Source organism: Ahaetulla prasina, chromosome 6, assembly GCF_028640845.1.
Source record: "Ahaetulla prasina isolate Xishuangbanna chromosome 6, ASM2864084v1, whole genome shotgun sequence".
In the NCBI taxonomy this organism is placed as follows: Eukaryota; Metazoa; Chordata; class Lepidosauria; order Squamata; family Colubridae; genus Ahaetulla; species Ahaetulla prasina.
Window position 1 is genome coordinate 6,319,799 of NC_080544.1, and position 24,644 is coordinate 6,344,442.

The 24,644-nt window shown below is 42.9% G+C and overlaps 1 protein-coding gene across 10 annotated transcripts in view; it reads right to left on the reverse strand.

The window, feature by feature from the left end:
* The window catches only part of ANK3 (ankyrin 3), a 345,627-nt gene that overhangs the window by 61,121 nt on the left and 259,862 nt on the right, over positions 1–24,644 (reverse strand). For 6 of the 10 annotated variants that reach the window (XM_058189398.1, XM_058189399.1, XM_058189400.1 and 3 more), the window contains 3 exons: positions 13,769–13,892; positions 8,359–8,461; positions 5,662–5,768 (listed from right to left, as the gene is read on the reverse strand). In XM_058189398.1, coding sequence (XP_058045381.1) covers positions 5,662–5,768; positions 8,359–8,461; positions 13,769–13,892 — 334 coding nt within the window. Of the gene's footprint in view, positions 1–2,334; positions 2,368–5,661; positions 5,769–8,358; positions 8,462–10,310; positions 10,323–13,768; positions 13,893–24,644 lie in introns of all 10 variants that reach the window. The other 4 variants (XM_058189397.1, XM_058189394.1, XM_058189395.1 and 1 more) reach the window with 1 other exon arrangement.

Here is a 24,644-nt window from a genome sequence, read left to right on the forward strand (position 1 = left end):
AATTTGGAAAGGACTGCAGGGGCGTCGGTGGCTTTCGGGCAGCTGATTTCTCAGCAAAGGGTACAGATAATTCTTTGCATGAGAGATTATTTGGAGGAGAAACTGGTTTTTTTTCTTCTTATTTTGATCACATGATTGCATGATACCATAGCTAAGGATTGCACAGCGTCTCCTATAGTGAAATTATCAGTGTATGATTCATGCCTTATCAGCATGAGCAATTTAATCATTCAACAATTCTTTACACTCCATTTCTCCAGAAACTATCAGAGCAACATGCATGTGTGACAACATCTTTTTTCTCCAAAAAAAGGAAAAGGCTTTTGAAAAAACCTGTCTCCTTTCTTTTTCTTTTAAATCTCTCATCTTCAACCTGAACTTTGTGTTCTACTGCAGTTCCTCATGGTTGGTTTCTTAAAGAAAGCAGCCAACTTTGAGCCCATTGCTGCCCCATGGAGGATGTCCTGGCTTCTTTTTGAAAAATTCTTCCAATTCTGCCGAGCTCAGAGGACAAAAACAAGACTTCCTTGAGCCAAGTGCAGCTCCTGGTGACTTCATGGACATCAAGGTGGGTTTCCTTAGTGATAAACTACCCTTAGGAAAGAGGTCTGCCATCTTCGAAACTGACCTTCACTGTTCCAGACTAGCCTGCGGTTCCTCCAGGATTGGTGTCTATCCTCTAGGTCTTACCCTAGTCCAGCCTGAAGATCAGGCAGGTTGATGGACCGATGAGCCAGACCAGACAGGGCAGGGCAGGGCAGGGCAGCTGAGAATGAGTTTTTCTCAAACTGGACTTGGCAGAGGTCTGATGCTCCATGAGCAAATTATAGCCTTCTGTGTTCCCTTCACTCCTCTCAAATGGAATGGGACAGTCAGAAGCTCACTGGCCGTGAGATCCATCTAACCCTCAGGCTCTGTTGGAATTAAATATCATTTCTTGAAAGAGGCCAAGAGAGCTCCTATGAAAGCAATGGCAGACCACTTCCATAGAGTTCCTCAGAAAGCAACATGGACCTGTCCAGTTTTCACAGTCCATTTGCCCTTAGAGCTGCCTCTACAAAATAACTGCAGCTTTCATTTCGCCTGCTTCAAAGAAGAGTTTAAACTGCTCTGGGTGGGTTGGTTGGTTTTTTGCTTCCTTAACTTGCTTTGCACATTATTCTAAAGCAGGGTTTTTTGTGTTGTTTTTTTTAATTAACTATCCTTTCTACATTTCCAGGCTTAAAATCTCAATGTGATTGTAGATTAAAAAGCTGCTTCCTTCAAATTCTTGGTTAAAAACAAAAAGGCTGTGAACAGATATTGAATTTATAGAGAATGGAAACATGCCAAAAAACCAAAATCACTCTAAAAACCTGGGGCTTCTTCTGCCCAGGAATAATTTGTTGCATGTGTTTTAAATTTTGCCTTGAGGCTCCAACCTGGTCTCCTTCCCCTATGCTGGGAAAGCGACAAATTCCTTGTGTGTCCAATCATACTTGGCCAATAAAAAAAAATTCTATTCTATTCTTCTTTATTCCTTCCAAAGATTTAGATGGCTGCCCATCCTAAGCAACTCTGGGCAGCTCAGAACTTCTCTTTCACTCTTGGCGAGTCAACCCCAGGACCTGCAGTGCAGCAGGAGGTTGTCTGGAAGAGAACTTTCTTCCCTTCCCAAAAACTCAGCTTATTTTTAAATGGTTCCCTTCTGGTTTCTTTAGTCTAATCAACAAAGCTCCAAAGCTTTTTTAGTGTGTTTGCTAAACAATTTCCTCTGACCCATTTGCTTAAACAACACTGTTGATACTAAATGTGAATACACACATGGTTAAGAGCTGATCATGGCTTGATTTTTCAAGCTCAGCAAGTACCTGGAATGTGAGAATATGGTCCCCTAGCTAGAAAGACCAGAGAAGCAAGCTGCAGTTTGATTGTTGATTATTTTAGGAATAGTTTCTTTCTCTTCCATAGATCCTCACTGGCAAATTCCATCAGAAACGAGACTTTAGCAATTCCTCGAGTATTTCTGATCGAAATGCCCATTACCCTTTGTGTTAACTAACCTGTCTATTAGCCCTTCCTAGACATCAGGTGAGAATTATTTTCATGCAGTTTGTATAAATGACATTGAGAGTTAGTGACCATCTAAATCATTATCAGACTAATGATATGAGTTACAGAACAATTTCTAAAGCACAATAATAAAGACAACAAGTAGACAAAGAAGGAAAGTCTACAGCAGAAGGTAGAAAGACTGGAGACGCACTGAAACATCTACAGACATTGCAACTGGGGAGGAAAAATAAAATAAACACACAGAGAGGCAAAATGAGAAGTCACAGACAGCGTCATCACCTTGAATCATACTGTGGGAGTGGAGAGGAATAGCTGCAAAATAATTTAGAAAGCAAATTGGGGAAAAATTAATATGAGATTATTAGAAGCAAGCAACAAAAATGTTGATCATAAACAAAGGCAGTATAACAAAAGCAAAGCATTTCAGTTTGGTCCTAGGTGGTGGAGAGAGATGGGGGTTATTTCCCTGTTTTAAAAACAAAAGAGATTATGCGGTAGCGATATACATTTGGCTGAAATTAAAACCTTTCCTCAAAAATTGGATGGAGGTGACGATCCATACTCTGGCTTGGGATAGGAAAAAATTAAGGATTGTTTTGCATTGCGCAAGCATTCTTAGAACCTGGATTATGTTAAAAGATGTAACGCTGATGGCAAAGGATGTTCAGTTGGTTTATGACAGCAAGTGTTTATTTTTAAATGTTTGAGAACGCAAATTATCTGAAACAATGCCACACTGTGAGGGCATGTGTTTGATTTTGGCTTAGCTCGTTGTTTGATCTCGGGCCCTACTGGTTGAAACTCCCAGCTAATGGCTTACTGAGCCTGCAAATATCTAGGAGAAAATACAATGCAAATGTTCAAGATAAACTGCATTTGCAGCAAAGCTCTGAGATCCTATCCCTTGCATTGGTTAGCACTGCTTCTCTCTGCTCCTGTATATCGTGGACCTAGTGCAGAGATTAGAAGCATTTGCTGCCAATTTCAATTAGTCACACTTTAGGGTTTCATCTGAATCCCAAATCATGGTTAGCCTTAAAAAGTACTGTGGAAAAATCCAATAAACATCCAATTAAATGAAAAAAAAAATTAATAGGGTGGTAGATGATCAAGAATTTTGAAGGGCTATAGAAAGTGTTTAATTTAAATTGCACAAGGCCAGAGACAGAAAAAGAAGCAAGTGGACCAAAACTACAAATGTTGATTGTTTGGATGCTTGGATATTAGGCGTTTCCAATTTCTAGGGGGAAATAGTGAAGGTTTAACAGTGCAAGGCCACTCAGACTTGACTTATACCTGTACGGGAAAATTAAGAGATTTCAGATATAGGAGTTACACTGAATGGTTTAACGGACATGCTTGAAGGGGAAGGCTTGAAGGGGAAGGCGAGTGTATTCTTGATAGCCAGCAACTTGGGGCCTGAGAGCCATTTGGGGACATCAAGGCCCCCTTTACCAGAACACTCTACAGCAGAGGTCTTCAAACTTGGCAGCTTTAAGACTTGTGGACTTCAACTCCTAGAATTCTCCAGCCAGCATAGCATAACTGGCTGGAGAATTCTGGGAGTTGAAGTCTACAAGTCTTAAAGCTGCCATGTTTGAAGACCTCTGCTCTACAGAGTTCCAAGAAATATTTTCCCAGCTGGTCTTTGGCGTCTGATGTGCGGGTTTTAACAGCTGGTGCTGGGGCAACCGTTCTATGAACTGGCTGGTTAATCCTTTCGGTGGGAGTTATTGGGAGGGAATGATACTCGCTTTTGTGGCCACGTCTTTACCATCTCGCACAATTCACAATTATTTAATTTTTTGTGGGAATCTAGAAATTTAGCAGCCCTACAGAGATAAAAATGGCATTTCCATTCTGCAGGAATAATTTCCTAGTTAACTTTTAAGGGGAAGGAAGCAAAGTATTCTCAGTTGGAGCGATATGAAAAGAACTGCCTTTTCAAATGCAGCTGCCCAATCTCTATTTCATGCATGTTGGATGCATCAGCTAAGAAGATGACTGTCCCCATATTAATAGTGTCACAAACAATGTTGACATTTGGGGGAACCAGAGAATTTATTCTAGACTTCTCTACTCCTGGAGTGAATTTAAATAAAGCTGTCCATTCAGGATAAGCCAGTAAACAAAGTTGACAAAGATTAGGAAAGTTCCTGAAGAATAAAGCTGTACTGTATATCTTTTTAAAAGCCTCGTTCATATTTTGAGTTGGTGGTAGGAAGATTATTTTGCTTTTAGCTCTAATTATAGGTACACTTTTGAAGGGAAGAAGAGGAAATGGAAGCTACCTTGTAATTACAGCAAACATGTCTAAACATTTAAAAATAGCCTTCAAAAACTTTGAGGGATTACTAGCATTTGAAAAATACATTTCCTTTTTTTGGCAGGCGTGTTATATCTTTCAACTTACTGGGAAATCAAATCATCTTAATCTTGCTTAAATGGAACTGAAATTCATGGAACTTGAGCTGTTTTGTTGACACATACCTACTTCTCTGTCTTGCTAATTTCTTTGCAACAGTTAATGCAACTGGTGCAGATATGAAAAAGGAACCCTTAGATTAGATGTTATTCTTATAAAATATCTGTGTTCCATAATGTAGTTTCAAATCAAAACAGTGGACTAAGAACTTTTGAGCTCAGAGTTATTCAGGGGTGGGGAGAGGGAAAGGTCAGCAGATGAACATGGAGGTTGAGTTCCAGTTCTCTTTGTGATCCTATACTGGTGTGCTCTGAGCCTCCCTTTCTACCGATTCTGGCTCACAAGGCGCAAAGAGTTAGATTATAAAGCAAAATCAGCCACATCCATGAGCAGAACAGACACATCTCTACTGGCATATGAAGCAGTTTTCAGGTTTCTTATTAGTTAGAGGAATGGAGTCAAAATCTGCATCTGTATCTGTCTGTCTGTCTGTCTATCTATCTATCTATCTTTCTATTTATCTATCTATCTATCTTTCTATTTATCTATCTATCATCTATCTCTAGATATACATTAAATGAAAAGTTTCTTCCATACATCCAAGATGAAGGAATTCACAAGTATTTCAGTTCCTCCAAATACACCCAGTTGAGTCATGGTTGAAACATGTTTACTGCATTGTGGACTAGAAGGAGAAATGTTTTGACTTCTAATTCCAAGAGTTAATCTCAGAGGAAAAGAGATTTGGCACTGGTATGAATCGCCTAAAAAGCTCCGTATTATGGAATAGGACTCCTCATGGCTTTAAATGTTTAACTGAAAAGCCATCTCATTATTTATCTTGATATGTCTCTCTCTTCCTCTGGGCTATTGAAGTGGTGCCCAAGCTCAGGCCAAAATAATCTTTTAAAGATATTGTTTTAATTGTTTTGCTATTAGAAGCATCAACTTTATTGCTAGGTTTCCTGTTCTGTCTCTCTTGCTTAGTTTAAGCTGTTCTAAGTGTTGGTAGCAGCACAATGGTATTGTAGACATTCAATAACAATAAATATAAAATTCCACAGTTGGTATGGAGGAAGTGTATGTCAAGGAAGGTCATTGTGAATAGGTTATTCCATCTCCTCCAAGACACCGCCTGGTTTCACTCTGGGTGAAGGAAGGATGGTATTAAAACTACTTACCCTGAGTGAATAGGACTAGACACAAGATTAACATTATCCAAGGTTTCTGCAGCCCAGCTGTAATGACGGAGGGAATCCGAGTCCACTTCTCTAGGTAATGTCGGGGGCTTCAAAGACATGGCCAACAAGAAACAATTAATTCACCCAGGAAATAAGAAATATTCTGTGCTTTATGACAATCAAGTCCTTAAAAGGTCCTCTAGAAGAAATAGTCATGGTTATTACGACTGTTTTACATTTGATGGATACTTTGCCAGCTTAACTTACATGATTAGAGCTGGTAAGTGGGCAGGAACTGTTCTTCTCTCTTATTAGCCTTGTCTGCCATCTTTCCTTCAAAGAAATCTCCCTTCTCCACTTATTGTTGTTGTAATACTAAGGTGACTATGCAGCCATTGTTCCCCAAATCTCTGGGTTGAATGGGGTTTTGGACCTACATCTCCCCACACAATACCCAACCATTTCCTTTGTTCATTGCAGAAGATGAATGCAAGGAGGACAAGAGATTTCATTCAAGGCTCTTGCCCAGGCACCAAACCCCCTCTGTGAGCCAACTGAATCAAACTCATCAGCAATATTAATAAGAAAATGGATGCCTCACCTATAACAACCTGTCAATTTTAAAAGGCAAGGGGCAGATACTCAACACATAGCATGCCTGACATGAGGCCCGGGGTTCTCCCTTCCACCTCTATGCAAGGGGAAAAAGATTCTTCGTTTCTAATGCAGATATTCTATTATTTCTCAGAATGCTTCTTTTTCTGCATCCCACGGGGGTGGGGTGTTTATCAGCCAGAGAACTTACAAGTTCATATTGGCTCTGGACACTTTTCAGGCTACTGGTAGGTTCAGATATGGCGTTCTGTCAAAAGTGGAAAGAAGAGGCAGCTCCATCAGTTAAGTAAAAAAAACAAAGTCAACCTGAAGTCCGGGCTAGACATCTCTGAGCCAACGGAGCAGGAGGAACATGGGCAAGAGGCCTATGTCAGACCAGAGTCTGCCAGGTAGTGGCAGAGCTTACGGTAATGGTGGCCAGTGCTCTTGTAACTTACACAACCTCACAGCTAGCTCAGCTCTTAGTCTGATGGAACTCAGGACCACTGGACAGTTCCTGAATCAAGATGACAGCCAGAAGCACACCACTGGATCTCAGTACACCTAACAATGGGTGGGGCTTCAACTCCATAGTTGTGGCCACTATCTTCACTGTACTGAACTCCTCCTCCTGTGGACGTACCACATTCTGGGTAGCAACGCTACAGCAATCAGATGTTGCCTATGCCCCTATTTTGTGAGAGTGTAATGCAGTAGAAATGTGTGTTTAATTTAGCAAAGAAAGGCCAGCATCTTGTTATTTAGCTGAAGTCTTCCATGCTGACTACTAACCGTAGCTATAGCTTATTCAGTGGCCTTCCTCCCTGAACTACAGAAAAAAAGCATTCAAATTCCACAATGTCTCAAATATTTCACTACAGATGTGATTTTAGGATATAAACAGGAGCCTTCTCTTTGCAAACTAAAGGCAATACCTCATAAAATATACAGGTATTCTGTTTAATTAACCCCGTGTTTAATCACCTGACATCCATTAACAGTAACAGATAGCAATCTAAGAATCTGAATTCTAAGGATGGGCTACAGTAGCCTCGGGCTCTTTCCGCACATTGATTTCCAGGGGCCCTGCACTCCAAGGTTGTTGGGAGTTATGGTTCAGCAACACTGATTGCTTTTAATGGATTAATTGCATCAGCAGCTGACTGATGCATTAGCCTAGAATTCAAATTTCATCTCTGATGCATTGCTTGTTGTTGTTTTCTAAATCTACAAAACACAGTTAGAAATCTGTTTTCTAAATTTTCTAAATCTACACAGCCATGGAGGGTGGAAGTATACAAATATAGTAAATATATAAATAAAAAAATTGGGAAGGCCGACAAACAGAACTTTTCAACCTGGAATTTATGAAGAATCATGGACAGTCAAGGAAATGGGGTTACCAAGTACTTGACTAGCTGAAATTCCTAGCTAGAATTGCTTGGATTAAAGCAGCACATACATTACTGCAGAGGTCTTCAAACTTGGCAGCTTTAAGACTTCTTTAAGACTATGCTGGATGGAGAATTCTGGGAGTTGAAGTCCACAAGTCTTAAAGCTGCCAAGTTTGAAGACCTCTGCATTACTACAGTGGTGGGTTTCAATTTTTTTTACTATCGGTTCTGTGGGTGTGGCTTGGTGGGCGTGGCATGGTTTGGTGGGTGTGGCTTGCTGGACACAGCAGGGGAAGGATACTGTAAAATCTCCATTCCCACCCCACTCCAGGGGAAGGATACTGCAAAATCCCCATTTCCTCCTGATCAGCTGGGACTCGGGAGGCAGCGAATAGATGGGGGCAGGGCCAGTCAGAATTTTTACTACCGGTTCTCCGAACTACTCAAAATTTCCGCTACCGGTTGTCCAGAACTGGTCAGAACCTGCTGAAACCCACCGCTGCATTACTACAATAAGAAAACAAAGAGGAAACATCTTGCCCATCTTCTCCTCCCCTAATCGGCTCAGCTAAAAAATTCCAGGAAGCCTACCCAGGGTGTGCTGACTGGTAAGGATGGCAGCCCCAGTCCAATCAAGCTGAAGGACTGCAAAAAGGGTGTATTTAAATCCTTCCCCACCCCACCCCAGCCAGAGTCACAAGGAACTCACCGTGTCCTTTGGTGGCACCAGAAGTTCTTCGATCATCACGCTGTCCCGGGTGTAAGAGCTTCTATTCAAGGTGTAGGACCTATCCGAACTGAAGGAGCGGAGGCTGGTTGTATTTACAATTTATCAGAGAGTGTGATGATGAGGATGAGATGAACAAAAGAAAAATTAATTCATGCAACTTCCAGGGAGTAAGTGCAAGTCCCTAAACCACGTGTAACTGAGGTGGGGGAGTTTTAAAATGCTACAAGTGCAGTTTCGATGAAGATTTTAGTACCCTCCTGCCCCCGTTGACAAAATCTGAACAGTGTCATCATTTATTCTGGCAATTTCATTTAGTCAAAGGAAGCCTTCGGATACTGTCTCTCAGCAGAAATTAGGAGCTGTCTTGACAGCTATTTTATCCATTTAAAATCAGAGGGCATCTATTTGAATGTGGTAAAAATGCACACTGCAGTCCGATATACACCAGGTGTACAATTCCAATTATTTAATCCCGAGTAAGCTTATTCAAAGTATAACCATGATTGATTTCAATGGGCAAATGTAATAACTTTGAATTTATGATTTATTCCAAATTTAGTTTAATTCCGAAACTTATACAGATGCGGACTTATAGGAGAATTTTCTCAAAACTGCCCTTCAATTTCTTCAGCCTAGACCTCTTCACTTACGTAGATACTTCTTTAGTCAATGTTTTACTTGTCCTTCAAATGATGGCACTGAGGACTGTGGATTTACTTTAATTTGCATCACAGAAAAATATTATTGTGTGCCTCTAACCATGCACAGCTACCAGTTTGTAAAACAAGGAACGATTCAGAAATATTTTGGTTAACAGAGAAAAAAAAATCATTTCCCCATTAATTAAGACAGCTCTATTCTGAAGTTTAACTCATCCATTTTATTGTTGTTTTTAAGAATTCAGTTCTCAGAGAGGCTACCTGGTCTACACTGGCTTTCTTCAAAAGGGAAGAGCCCACCTTAAGAACTGACTGCCCTAACCTTAAGAGGGTCTCCCATCTAGGAGGACTGGCTGTGCACTTGAAGCACACTCTGGGCTTCCACTTCCGCAACAAAGAAAAGCAGGTTGCTCAAAGGAAGCTCATTCCAACCTCAGGCCTTTCAGATTAACTGGCCATCAGACACAAAGGAGAGGTCACGGGGCCATCCTTTCAGAGGTTAACTTGTTCAAATTTCAGGATTAAGATTAGGAGACTGCCCTTTATAAGCAGAGAGTCCAAGAGCTTAGCTCAGTGGGGTGAGGTAGGAGGCAGAAGGGGGACATCCAAGTCCACTCTCCCGGTAAGATTGTCTCTTCGTTGTATGCAAGGGACACAATGGGATGAATATGCCAACCTAGCATCTTCTCCTGAAGTTTGGAGGAAAGCAATCGGAATCCACCAAAACAAAGGCTACGCATTTATGTCTAATGTTTTAATCCTGGAAGTTACATAGACCAAACGTTAGAAGACATGCCACGTTAAAAAAAATGCTTACTGTTGCGAAGGAGAAAAAAAAAGAAAAGGGTCAAATAATATGCATTCAGCAAACAGAAGAGTGTCTGGGAGCTAATTTAAAAAAATAAGAATGCATAAGTATGACAATGACATGCACTCTGCACTTCTGAGTAAACCTTCCCAAATTGTGTTTTCTACAAAACTCTCTCACTTTTAGAATGTTTATCTTGCGGATTGGTCACCATCTTGAAGAAGAAGAGAATTTGGTGGATTATTAAAGTTGTCCATCTTATCAAGCCATTCAGCGCTATAACACCCCACCCACCCACCCCGCCCGAGGGCATTTCACTGCAGTCATGAAAACAGCATTATTTGGATGCAATCGAGTAGTCATGATATGCTGAGATGCTAACTCAAAAAACCCACAAGCAAGCAGAGGAATGAGAAACGGCAAAATCAGAGAAATGTTACCAGGCTGCGGCCATGCTTCCTTACCTGACCTTAGGACTAGGTTTAGAAATGGACACGGGAAAAGGGAAAAGAAGAAAAAGAAAGAGAAATAGAAAGCAAAGAATCAGTGGAAAAAAAGCAGAGCGGGATGACATAGCCACCGAATTGGGGGGGGGGGAGCTTCCTTTGTTGATATTCCCACTCAGTGGTACAAAATTCTTTGGTTTTAATTATTTATTTATTAAAGAAATCTATGTAACTGTGCATCTACTAAAAGGAACTCTGAGTGGCTATGTAAAATCTCCATCTAAGGAACTTTAGGTAAGAGACGATGGGAAAACACTCTCTGCTTGTGATCCTGGAGAACTTCCAATGGGAATCAATGATTTGGCTACATGGACAACTCCCGGCCTAATATAACCTCCTGCCATGTTCTCAGTTCCTGTGGGATGACAAGAACAACTCTCAACCCAGGTGGGAGTACCAGTAGCCAGCAGATGCTGCTCAACCACAAGTCCCCCTAGACTGAGCCTCCATGGCCAATGGCATGAAGACTTCATCTGTATATGCAAAAGTCTACTTTTGATACTGACAAAATTGGGTTGGTGGTTAAGCCTCAGAGGAGGTGAATTGTTCAGAGATGGTTAAGTGGTGAGAATGATATACTGGTAAGGTCACTACGGGCCTCTGGTGGCTCAGGCTGGTAAGACAGTCTGTTATTAACACAGCTGCTTGCAATTACTGCAGGTTCAAGCCCCACCAGGCCCAAGGTTGACTCAGCCTTCCATCCTTTATAAGATAGGTAAAATGAGGACCCAGATTGTTGGGGGCAATAAAAGTTGACTTTGTATATAATATACAAATGGATGAAGACTATTGCTTGACATAGTGTAAGCTGCCCTGAGTCTTCAGAGAAGGGCGGGATATAAATGCAAAAAAAAAAAAAAAAACTACTGAAGAAACCTAGCAGAGATCTAGCTGCTTCTGAATCAAGGGTGAAATTCTACAGGTTTGGACCGGTTCGCCTGAACCGTATCAATGGTGACGCGAGGCTCCACCCACCCATCTGGTCATCATTACTTCCTGGTTTTTAACCAGGAAGTATCCTGTTTTTTACCCTCTGCACATGCACAGAGGGTCCAAGCACGCGTGTGATGCACACACACGTGCGGCACATGCACTTCCGAACCGGTTGGGAAGGTAAGTAGATTTCACTCCTGCTTCTGATCTGATCTTCTGGGCAAAACATTTTCAGTGCTAAACAACACTGACATGGCTCCTCCTAAAATACATTCCAACTTTCTTTTTAGCTTATTTTTATGGCAAAACCTTTTATGAGAACCCTGAGATATGACGCACAAGGAAAGAGCTAAAAGGAGAACCTATTCTCTTTGACCCTATTATCAATTAATGATGCACTTAAGATCTATACCACTTGCCATGAAACTGTTAGGCAGTTCTTAGCACCGTATCCTTAGGAGCTGCTCTTAGGGGGTTGCAACAGGTTTTAGATGGGCTGTGCTTTCCTAGACAGTCCCAATACAACATTTTGATGTCCTCCTGGGTCAGCTGCCTCCCAAGGCCATCAGGAAAGCAATGGTCAGGGATGGTCTTAATGAGCAAAGGCAGCTCTAGCCTTTTCTGGAGAAACTTGACCATGCTCTTCTGTGGGCTCCAATCAAGAGATTTTCCCAAACTCTCTCTGCAGGGTCCTAACACTTCTGCTACTGACTGCTGACAGATGAGATACAAGAAATTCATGCAATACTTATATTCTACCTATCAGTTTCAGCCAACATACTTGTAATGCCAATTTAAAATGCTAATTAAGAGGAACAAGACTTAAAAGGCTTTAGTGTAGCAGCTCTGCAACTCTGAAATGGAAGTGGACTATCGGAAGTCCAGCAGTTAGGTCATTAAGAAAACTCTCAAGATTCATCTATTTTCTGTTATCTTAGAGACATGATAACTGCTATTGGTTTAAATGGTTCGGATCACAATTTGCATTTGTCGCTTAGTGTTTCTAGATATAAAGAATTGTTTTATTACTGTTGTTTTCATCTTAGGTGAACCAGTTAAAAATTTGAGGTTCTACCAAAGAGCAATAAAATCAGCTAAGCAGCTCTGATCCTAAGGGAGGGAGAATAGGGAAGTGACAGATTAACATTCCATAAATATCTTTGGGAGATGTGGATATGTTCATTCATTGTTCATTCTTCCAGTAAGTACTACTCACTAGCTTAATATTGAAATATTCTTTGCTAAACAACCGAAGCCACAGTTTACATTTTGTGGAATAAGAGCCCAGATAATAATGCCACCAGGGGAATGTTACCCTATTTGGATACGAAATCTGGGAAGACTAACACCCAAAAGACTTCTATTTATCTGGCAGAGTTGTGCAATGCTGAATTCACATATGATTGAGTGTTTCTCAAACTCAGCAACTTTAAAGTGTGTGTGGACTTCAAGTCCCAGAATTCCCCAGCCAGTCCACACATCTTGTAAGTTGGAAAGGTTGAGAAATACCAGAGTAAATGATTTCCATAATTCAGAAGGTTTCCCATGAAGAAAGAATCTAAAGGGCTAAGTGAGGGCAACACATTTCTGGACCAAGGCAGACCTAAGAATAACCCCAAAAATTCACTCCCGTCCACACTATGCTTTGGGGGAGATGCCACTCGCTGTCAGATAATGAAAGGACTTTCTACAAGCAATCATTAAGCTATAGGAAAATGTCCTCAGGGCAGAGCTTGGGAGGTTTAATTATTACCCTCACAACAATTCCACCACCTGTAAACTGACTCTCCTCTTTCCCAACTGAGAAAATCTTCTCCAAAATGATGGCTTTATAGCTTTCAAGCCTAGCAAATTGGAAGATGCCCTCACTAATATGAGCTTTCTGCTTATCCCGCCATGGCAAGAGGGCAGCCTGTGACCCATTTTCCTCCCTTGCGAGAAAGCTGCGCATTCCTTTCAAAACAAAAGCTGGCGAAGGGCTTTGGCAGCGAGGCAACAGCTGGCAAACAAATTGAGACAGAGATCATGATCCATGGGGATGATAATGCATTCTTCTGGGGAAAGGAAGCCATTAGCTACCAAATGACCTTAGAGACATCCCACCGACCAGTTTTTCTTTGGACCTGTCAAAATGGGGCTTGGTGGCTCAGCTGTGGGAGTCACACACAAAGCTCTCCTGTTTCCAAAGGAAACTTCTGATGGATCTGGAGTGTGAGCAGATACCAGGGAGAAGGGGCGATTCATTCACCTGAATCAATGAATGAGCCTATTGAATGTGGTGGATGGGAAGCGGTGGATTATAGAGGTACTCTTTTGCCACAGCAGAACTCTCGTGGAAGGCAGGGCAGAGATGCACGAAAACAATGAAGGCATCACTGAAAGGCTGGAAGCAACCAGGCAGTGACATTATGGGGCTTGAATGAACTTCTGCAGAAAGAGATGTTTTCTGGAAAAAGATGCTTATGAGGAGCATGTGCTCGTACCTGGCAGACCGGGCTCCCAGACTGAAGCCCACGTAGCCTTCGGCAGGCAGAGAATCGTCCCCTAATTCTTTGAGATCCTGGGGTCCGAGATACTTGTCCGTGTCACCTGTCATTGCATCTTCACCTGCCAGCAGAAAAAAGCCAGTGGAACTCAGGAACATATCCAAAACATTGAGATGCCCACCTTTAAAAACCCTGCTAGGAAATGAAAGTCACACACAACCCCCCCCCCACACACACAGAGTTTGGCCTGATAAACATGATAATAAACATCAACCATTATCTGTTTCTTCCTTATTAAAAAAGAGAGAGACAGAAATCCTCCTTCATAGGTTCATTCATACTGAAGCATAGAAAGGGCCCGTCTCTGTACATGCCAAAGCATAGGGCCTTATGCATCTCAAGGATGAGATTGAGCCTAATGTTATCTCATGGATTAATCATCGTCTTGAACAACAGCCTTTAAGACAAACTAGTGACATCCAGAACACCTAATAAAGGCAAAGAGATCCCTGTATCACATTTCACCTGAACTCACAACAGGGACACAGCTGGGCAGCTGCTTTCTGACAGCCTCAGAAGGTGATCTGCTGTGGGCTTTTTGGCCTCCAGATGTTCAGCCCAAATCCAAGGAACTTTAAAACCAACTCTTTCCTTTCATTCTTCCACTCCCTGGTTTATAATCCGTGCCCTGAAGATTAATCTTAGAAATATTAACTAACTGAGAATCTCCTGCTTAGGCTGGTACCTCCCCACAAGTAGAGAAGAGAATAGAGGTGGGTCCAGCTGTTAATCTTATCTCGATTCAGGAGAGCTGAGCACCAGCTTTTTTTTCCCCCCCAGTGTGATCACCTTTAAATGAAGTGACCATCCTCTAGGACAGGGGTCTCCAATCTTGGCAACTTTTAGACTTGTGGTGTTGAAGTCCACAAGTCTTAAAAGTTGCCAAGGTTGGAGACTCCTGCTCTAGGGCAGTCATGGGTTTGTTTCACCCATACAGTAGCCCAGCATTATGGAGGCTCAAAAACCAGCAAGCATCTCCTTCTTCAAAATTTGGGGTTTCATAGGCCCCCCTTCTGCTTCCATTTCTCCTGGTCTGCTCCCTCCCTGCCAAACCTGTCCACACTGCTTTTAACTAGACTGGAAGTCCAGTTTGGTGCCAACCACAGAAATGGCTGGGGAGATTTTCCTTTCCAGATTCAGATTCTGGGTGTAACTTCATGTGGAGATTTGTGGTGGGCCAGCCGCTCTGCTCTGTAATCTGATTTAATCACTGAATGTTTCCTTAGTCCCACCCTCTCCTCTCCACTTTGCTGGAATCCTAGCTCGCTATTCTTTTCCAGGGGAGACATTTCAGAGCAAGGGACAAGGGTGATCAAAAGGAACAACCTGTAGAATCCCAAGGGGCTTCAGACTGAAGCAGGCTTGAACTGGGGAGAATGGGAGACGTCTCTATATTTTTATTCAGGCACAGAGAATCCACAGTGAGGTAAAGACATGAAGGACACCAAAGAAGTCCCAAACAAGGCAAAAGAAGTTTGGTGTCTGTAGGTCGGTCTCCAAAGTGGGAGGTCCAGGTTCGTCCAAGAAAGACAGGGCAGACCAAAGCTGGATTCACATTCTGAGCCAAGCTACTTTATTTGGGGTACAGACACAGATCAGAGTGACACAGATCAGAAAGAACCAGATTTTTGCAAAGACCTGGGTCTCCAACCAGAGAAGAAGAAAAAAAACCTCGGTAGATGCAGCCAGACAACAATATATATGGGATCCCTCACACTATGGACAGGCTTGTTTTATGGAGAAGAAAGAAACTCTTTACTTGGTCCCCCTTCTGTTACAACCCTGCCTGCCAGAGACCCCTCAGGAAAGAGACCAGATCCATCTATGGGGCAGAAGATGACATTTTTTGCACAGCAAAATTTTTCATTCAAAAAATGAAATTCACAGCAACCTAGGAGGTGTATATTGAGAAAAATGAAATGCCACCTCACCTTTTCCTTGATTTCCGTGTCAGGAGGTCAGAACAAAAATAAATTCTTCCTTGTAAATGTGGCTTAGATACAGATACTACACATCCTACACCTGACTACTAGGTGTTTGTGTTTTGAAAACGAAATATTGAATCTATGGTACCTGAATTTACTTCAAAACCTTTGCCTTACCACATTATTATAATCCAGGTAAAGACCAGTTTATGAACCATGCTCTAAAACCATGTAAGTAAAATACCCCCATTAAAGCAGCCACCCATGTAAAACAGCAATGGGCTTTGATCTCTCCCCTCTTTGTGGCCTTAAATCTCACCAGCCATGAGACTGCCGGGAAGATTCCTTCATCATCCACCTGAACCAGGAGACAGCAGAGGCCCCAGGGGTTCACTTCCCCTGCCTTAATCTCTCCCCCTTTGTGTCCCGGTCAAAGCCACACATTCCAACAGCCACAAAGATCGTCTGAAAACAGGCCCCTGCAATGTTGAGGTTCCCCTCCGCTTAAAGAGGGCAAGCTATCATTCCTCCCGTGCGGGGTTGGATCCGCCTGAGGTTCCACCAGTAACTTACTCAGAGTTGCCCATTCAGCCCAAGGTGGCTGAATGAAGCCCCTTCTTCTCCTTCCCCTCTTCCACGACTGCCGCTCTGGGGATTTTAGGCGAACCACCCTTGCAAGGGAAGGGGGGGGGGGTTGAACAACATGACCGGAGTCCCGCTTTTAACTCTCAGGCAGGCTAAAAATACCTTCCCCCTGCCAGCAACAAAGTAAGAGATCAACTTTCTCCGACAACTCCGTTCAAGCTCCTCTTGGCTCGTCCCAGTCCCTGCTGACACCCGAGTGGGAGGAATGGGTGGCGGGGGGGGGAGAGAACCATGTAGGGGCTTACTGCCTTGGAAAGCCATCTCCGCCCGCTTCGTCCTCGGCCGCCTGGTCTTCTCCGCCCCTGGCCGGCCCTTCGACTTCCAAGCGCTGCTGCTGCTGCTGCTGCTGCTCCTGCGGTTGATCCTCAGCCGCCAAAGCAGCATCGGGTCGAGGGGCTCCTCGCTTTCCGGCCACCCCAAGCTTGCACGTGCGCTGGGGGACCCGGGCGCCTTCCTCTTCCCAGCCTCCCCAAAGCGATTCCCCGCCGCTCTAAGCTGAGAGCAGCTGCCGGAGGGAAGGGGCCACCGAACCAGCCCGCCCGCCTCCTCCGCCTTCTCCTCTTCCTCCTCCTCTCGGCATTCTTCCGACGCGGCCGGCCAGCCGGACGGGCGGAAAGGAGCAGGCAACGCAGCGGCACCCCGGAGGCGGGCGAGCGAGCGAGCCTGTGATTTGTATGGAAATGAGGGCACCGCTTGGGTGTCGGGCGGCTTCGCCTCCCCTTCGCCCTGTAATATGAAACTCCCTCCTGGGCTAAGCCTGCATGCCTGGGACAGGCGGAAATCCAACCAAAATGCGCATCAGCCCTCAGGATGGGGGGGGGGGAGCGATGCTGCGAGGGGCGAACAGCTGAGAAAAGGGGGACCTGCCCAGGTCGGAGGATTCCCAGATTCCTTTAGGTGGGGAAAGGAGGAGGAAAGGCTTCTGGGATCTACTTTTTTTTTTTTTTTATAAAAAGTTTTATTTTTACAATCATATCAAATAATTCATCCAATGTACAGTTATATACAATTAGTCGGGCTTGCCCAGTCACCACCACCCTTTTTAACACTCTTCCCTCTTCTACCTTCTTTTACTTTCCAAACCTTCCTCTCCTTCTCTTATCTACCTCCACCCTACACCTTCCTTCTTCCCTCTTCTACCCCTCTTCCTTCCTCTTCTCCTCTTTCCTACCTCCTACTCTCTCTTTTCTCCCTCCCCACCGTTCTAAAATGGTAACTATGCAGACCCGACCCTACATTAATTATATTTCTTCAATAATCCCTGTACATTAACCATCACTCCATCTCTACCAAACCCCCCAATTCCCTCCCCTTACCCCCCACCGCCCACCCCGACTTCCCAGAACAAAATGCAGGGTATCAAAACTAACAATCATAATCCAAAATAATTCCTAAATTATAATCTCTAGTCACACCACACTTAGTCACACTCTCAATTCCCCTCTCCTTCAAAAATATATCTAATACAAAATATTTCCTAAATTTACTCATATGCTATTCGATATTTTTTTTATCTGATACTTATTTTAAATATAATCAATCCACATTTTCCATTCTAAAATATATTTTTCTAGTGTATAGTCTTTCAAGTAAGCGGAGATTTTTGTCATCTCTGCCAGATTTGATACTTTGAGTGTCCATTCTTCGATTGTAGGTTTGATACTTTGAGTGTCCATTCTTCGATCTACTTTACCGCCTCCTCCTCCCTCCCTGGCCAGAGATTACAACTGCTTTGTCTAATCATTAACACCACCTGGCGATTTTTCCCCTGGCAGGCAGCAAGCAATGGAAGGGAGAAGGAGGGCACCAACTGAAAACACAAAGGTGCTGTCTAAAGCAGGGGTCGCCAACCTTGGCAACTTTAAGACTTGTGGACTTCAACTGCCAGCAAGGCTGGCTGAGGAATTCTGGGAGTTAAAGTCCACAAGTCTTAAAGTTGCCAAGGTTGGAGACCCCTGGTCTAAAGGGGAGCAGGAGAAAGTGTGGAGCAGCTCAGAGCCCACTTGTGCGCCTTTCTTTGACTTTCAAGCCATTCCATCCTCAGTTCTATTCTGGCTCTAGAGCAGGGGTCTCCAACCTTGGTCCCTTTAAGCTTTGCTGGCTGAGGGACTCTGGGAGTTGAAGTCCACAAGTCTTAAAGGGACCAAGGTTGGAGACCCCTGCTCTCGACCACTTGTCCAGCACTCTCCAAGTCCATTTAAAAGACCTTTCTTCCTTTTCTCAATTGCTGAATGAAAAAAAAGAAAGAAAGAATGATTGCCAGGACTCCCACTTGCTGGCTTCATACTTCATCTTTCCTAAAGCATCCAGTAGTTTTGGCCTCTGAAGTTTTGGGATGCAAACAGGGTGTCAGAGTTTTCTCACAGAAAACTCTAGGGCTTGATTTGGCAAATGCACACAGCGCTGGATTTGGCTTCCCCAAATTAGGTTAAAGACCAGAATTAGAATTTTTCTTACAAAAACAAAAAGCTAAAATAACAACTGCATTATATGTTTTCAGTTTTGAAAAATCTGTAAAGCCCCTGAACATCTGCCATCCCCATGGAGCTACTGGGTGGACCAGAGGTTTTCCCCATACTGTAACACCTCCATATTTTTCACACTGTAAGACACACTTCCCCCGCCCCCCCAAAAAGTGGGTGGAAATATCTGTGCATCTTATAGAGTGAATATTGTGCGGGGGGAGGGTGTTGGTGCCGCCTGTCACTGCTGCTGCTGTTTGCCATCAGTGGGGAACGCTGGAGCCGTTGCTGCCGAGCAGCTGATCGGCAGTTGGATCAGCCTCCTGGAATACCAGCAATCAGCTGTTCTAGGTGGTGGAAATTGCCACCACCAATCACTGCCATTCGCCGCCACCAATAACTGATTGCAGCCACTGAATGGTGACGATAGGCAATCAGTGGCGATAGGCGAGTGGCAGCGATAGGTGGCAGCGGCTATCCCTGCAGCTTAGAACAGCTGATCGACAGTATTCTGGGAGGCCGATCCAACCGCCAATCAGCTGCTTGGCACCTAAGGCTCCAGCGTTCCACACCGGCAGCAGCAGCTCAGCTCAGTTGACCGGTGTTGGGCGCAACGGAGCGGAGCACTGACGAGCCATGTGCTGGGACTGGGATAACGTGCTGAAGCTGACCAGTCTGTTTGCTGCAAGGATACTAGCCACATGAATACTGGATGGATGCTGGGAGGCAGAGGCATTTTTTTCTCTTGTTTTCCTCCTCTAAAGCTAATGTGCATTTTATGGTCCAGTGCGTCTTATAGTGTGAAAAATACGGTACTTGATCTTGACAGATCTCAGGTAATCCAGCCAGGTGGAGCTGATTAGGAATTGGAAGAGGAGCTACTAGGAAGAAGATGTGTTGACTAGACTGGGAAATTCTAAGAAAAGGACGGTACCAAACCAATTTTCTCTCTGATTTTTCCGTCCCTAATGGATCCTTCAAGTCTTCTAATGATGCAGCTTTTGCCACTGTAACTGAGTTATTTATTGAACTTATTCATCAATATGAGAAAAAGTAGTAGGCGCTTAGTGGATTTAACAGAAAACTAGACTAGTGATAACATCCTGTCCATCTTGTAAGAATGTACATCTCTAGCCTTACTAAAAAAAAATACCTGGGTCTGAGTGCTTTGTCTCTCACATGATGAGCCCCTGTGGGACTATTTTGCACTATTCCCAGCATGAAGCAGCAATTCAAGGAAAAAAGAAGCCAAGCAAGGTTGGACTTAGCTCAGGCTTAAATGAAAGCCAACCAGGAAATGCCTAAACTCTACATTGGACCACAGACCCTGAGAAATACTCTAGAACAGTGATGGCTCACCTTTTTGCCATGGCGTGCCAGGAGGTGGGGGGCGGGGGGAGTCGCGCACGCACATGCACACACCCATAATTCTATGCACCCCACCCCTGCACATGTGCCCCCCTTCCCCTCGCTCTTGGCACATGATGGCCTGCCCAGTAGGCCAGTTTTTCTCTCTCACCTGGCTCCAGAGCTTCTTTATGAGTCTGGGGAAGGCAAAAATGGCCTCCCCCACCCCAAGACCCTCCAGAGGCTAGAAACTGACCCTTTTTCAACTTCCAGTTGGACAGGAAGTGATGTTTTTTGCTGTCCCAGGCCTCCAGAAACTCCTAGCTCTCTCCCTGCTCCTAGCTGGGACTCCTAGATAATAGAATAGAATAGAATAGAATAGAATAGAATAGAATAGAATAGAATAGAATAGAATGGTGCATTGCTCTCAGTATACATAAAAGAAAAGATACCTTCATCAAGGTACAACATTTACAACATAAATGATGGTCATAGGGTACAATTTAAACATTAATGATAGCAACAAAAAGTTACAGTCATACAGTCATAAGTGGAAAGAGATTGGTGATGGAAACGATGAGAAGGTTAATAGTAGTGTAGATTTAGTTTTTGTTTTTGTTTTATTTGCATTTATATCCTGCCCTTCTCCGAAGACTCAGGGCGGCTTATACTATGTCAAGCAATAGTCTTCATCCATTTGTATATTATATACAAAGTCAACTTGTATTGCCCCCAACAATCTGGGTCCTCATTTTACCTACCTTATAAAGGATGGAAGGCTGAGTCAACCTTGGGCCTGGTGGGACTTGAACCTGCAGTAATTGCAAGCAGCTGCTGTTAGTAACAGACTGTCTTAGCAGTCTGAGCCACCAGAGGCCCTTCAAACTAGTAAATAGTCTGACAGTGTTGAGGGAATTCTTTGTTTAGCAGAGTGATGGCATTCGGGGAAAAACTCTTCTTGTGTCTAGTTGTTCTGGTGTGCAGTGCTCTATAGCGTCGTTTTGAGGGTAGGAGTTGAAACAGTTTATGTCCAGGATGTGAGGGGTCTGTAAATATTTTCACTGCCCTCTTTTTGACTCGTGCAGTGTACAGGTCCTCAACGGAAGGCAGGTTGGTAGCCATTGTTTTTTCTGCAGTTCCAATTATCCTCTGAAGTCTGTGTCTTTTTTGTTGGGTTGCAGAACCAAACCAGACAGTTATAGATCTGCACTATTATACTAAATCTTCTCATCATTCCCATCACCCATCTCCTTCCACTTATGACTGTATGATTGTAACTTTATTGCTGGTATCCTTATGATTTATATTGATATTGATTCTTTCCTGATTGCTTATTTGTACCCTATGACTATCATTAAGTGTTGTATCATTAAGTGTTAAATTTGTACCCTATGACTATCATTAAGTGTTGTAAGTGTTGTACCTTGATGAAGGTATCTTTTCTTTTATGTACACTGAGAGTATATGCACCAAGACAAATTCCTTGTGTGTCCAATCACACCAATAAAAAATTCTATTCTATTCTATTCTATTCTATTCTATTCTATTCTATTCTATTCTATTCTATTCTATTCTATTCTAGTCCCAGCTCTGGAGGCTGGGACAGCAAAATATGTCACTTCCTGTCCAACTGGAAGTTGGCAAATGGGCAGTTTCTGGCCCCCAAAGGGCCCCCTGGGAGGTGGGGAAGGCTGTTTTCGCCCTCCCCAGATTCATAGAGGGGCTCTGGAGCCAGGTGAGAGAGAAAAACGGGCCTTCGCCACCACCACCCAGGCCCTCCGGAGGCAGGAAACAGCTTGTTTCCCTGCTTCTAGTGGGCCCAGAAGGCCTGAAAATCAGTGCATGCCGAAGCTGAGCTTGCGTGCCCACTGATATGGCTAGGCGTGCCACCTGTGGCATGTGTGCCATAGGTTCGCCGTCGCGGCTGTTGAAGACACCAACGGCCAACCCCTTCCATTCTGTTGTAAAAGCTCCCCATATGTGTCCACCAGGCTACCAGAAGCTGCCCTTTACTTAAAACAGGGGTCTCCAACCTTGGTCCCTTTAAGACTTGTGGACTTCAACTCCCAGAGTCCCTCAGCCAGCAAAGCTGGCTGAGGAACTCTGGGAGTTGAAGTCCACAAGTCTTAAAGGGACCAAGGTTGGAGACCCCTGACTTAAAGGAGTCCTGACTTTTATCCCCTCTTTCAGGAGACATTAAAGATGGATAATCCAAAACGGTGAATTTGATTTAAATCAAGTCGATTTAAATCAAGATTTTTAAAGAGCAGACTGTCCTCTCTGTCCCGCAGCGGCTCCTCTTCTGACCCTCTGTTGACTCACCGACAGTCCCATTCACTTTAATGGGACGGCTGGTGATGCTGCAGTGACACAACCAGGTGAGGGACATGGCGGGCTACAGGTGAGTGGTTGCCCGTTGCTATGATGGATCTGAAAAGACAGATGCTCTTTAATATTATATTTATAAGCTGCTTAGAAGGTTTCACTTTCATTTTTACTGCTTGCCCTTCCTCCTCACACTTAGAGCCTGGTGGTACAGATGCATTTCTCTTCAAACAATCATACAGATTGTAGTGTGCATAGATTTGCAAAATAATGGGATAAAGGAATATTCCTGAAGTTTGTTTTATGATTTATCTCATGGTTAGTGTGAAATTGTGTGAATGTATCAATGCAGTGCATGTTCTCTCAGCTTGCAGAGTTTGGATTCATTGAATGAGTTGACCAAAAATGTAAATATTGTAGAATACACAGCCTCATGCTACATAACTAAGCTCCATTTCATGCTGAATAAACTAAATTATGAATGTATCTTAAATAGAAAACTATCTTTAGGTAGATTTTTACTCCAAAAGCATTTTATGAAAATAAATTTCATAAAACTTTAAAAAAATCCGATTTAAATTTTAAAAATCCCAATTTTTTTGATTTTTTATTTTTTTTTTAATTGAAAAAGTTTTTAAAAAAACAAAGACATTTCCCCCCCTTTTTCCCCCCTCCCTCCCAGAAAACCCCCTTCCCCCCTCCCTTCCCCCGGCTTCCCGGGTCAATCAATTTATAGATGGCACTTAGATCCCAAAAAATTATCACGTATGTATCCTAATATCCAAGCGAAATGTTGGAGGTGTGATTGTGATGACGCTACATATTTTCATATTTGGTGGACTTGCAAGAAAATTAAGGCCTTTTGGATAAGAATTTGGTGGATTATTCAAAATGTACTGAAGAAGAAGATAAAGTTCCTGCCACAATTTTTCCTTTTGGGAATTATAACGGATTGTACAGGGATTGAGACTAAACTGATTCTGAATTTAATAACAGCAGCAAGACTGTTGATTGGACAATATTGGAAGAAAGAAGAGGTACCTACAATAGAAGAATGGATACTGAAAGTCATTAATTTGGCTGAGATGGCTAAAATCTCAGCTTTTTTAAAAGACAATACGCAGGAAAGATATTTAATTGAATGGAAAAAATGGATTGATTATCTACAAAACAGATATCAGATTAAGAAATATCAGATTGCCTTTGAATAATTAGAAAGTTATTTTATTTAATGGGGAGGGGGTTGGGAGATGAAAAGCTTTGGATGAGGTTAATTGGATTGGAAGGGAAAATTTTATTCTATGTTTGGTTTATGTATAACAATACCTTGTAATTTTTTTGATTTTTTAGAAAAAACCATCAATTTTTATCTACCCTGTTCCAAAATAACGTCGAATGATTTGAGCAAAAATAAAAACCTCCCTCCTGTAGAAAGGACTAACAGAAGTAACTGACACTGTTTTTCCTCATTGCCTTATGGACTTGTTGCTCTGCAAGAGATAGGCATCTTGCTCACCAACCAGCCTACTTTGTCTGTGGTTCTAAGGCAAACATAAAGACACAGCCACATATTATTAAGTATTACAGACGTGGCACCTAGTAAGTGCTGTTTTGTTCTTCATATTCTCCAAGGATTGGGAACTCAGGGTTTTTCTTCCTGTTGTTGGGAGGCCTTTAATACGTTTGTTTGCAAATATACAGGCTGAACAGGTTTTGCACAGTGCAAAAGCAAGAACCAAGGTTGGGCTGGCGTCCAAATAATATTTCCTTGTCATTCCAAAACCCAAAATACATTTTGTTATTCATCAAAATATAAGCGCATCTCTTTAAAACTCAACTCAACTTTACAACTCAACTCTCTGCCTTATCTACGTTGGCTCTTACCACCTTACATTAATGGGCAACTCCAGATAGCTTTCAATGTGACAATCAAAGAATCAGTTAATAAATTACCTGTAATTGACAATGGACAGCTATAGAGAAGGAGTTTTTGTTAATGAAATTTAACCAACATCAACTTCAGACCTCATATCTCAGAATATGCAGTAAAGTTAAAAATAGCCCATATTTGTCCGTCCATCCATCCATCCATCCATCCATCTCCTTTCA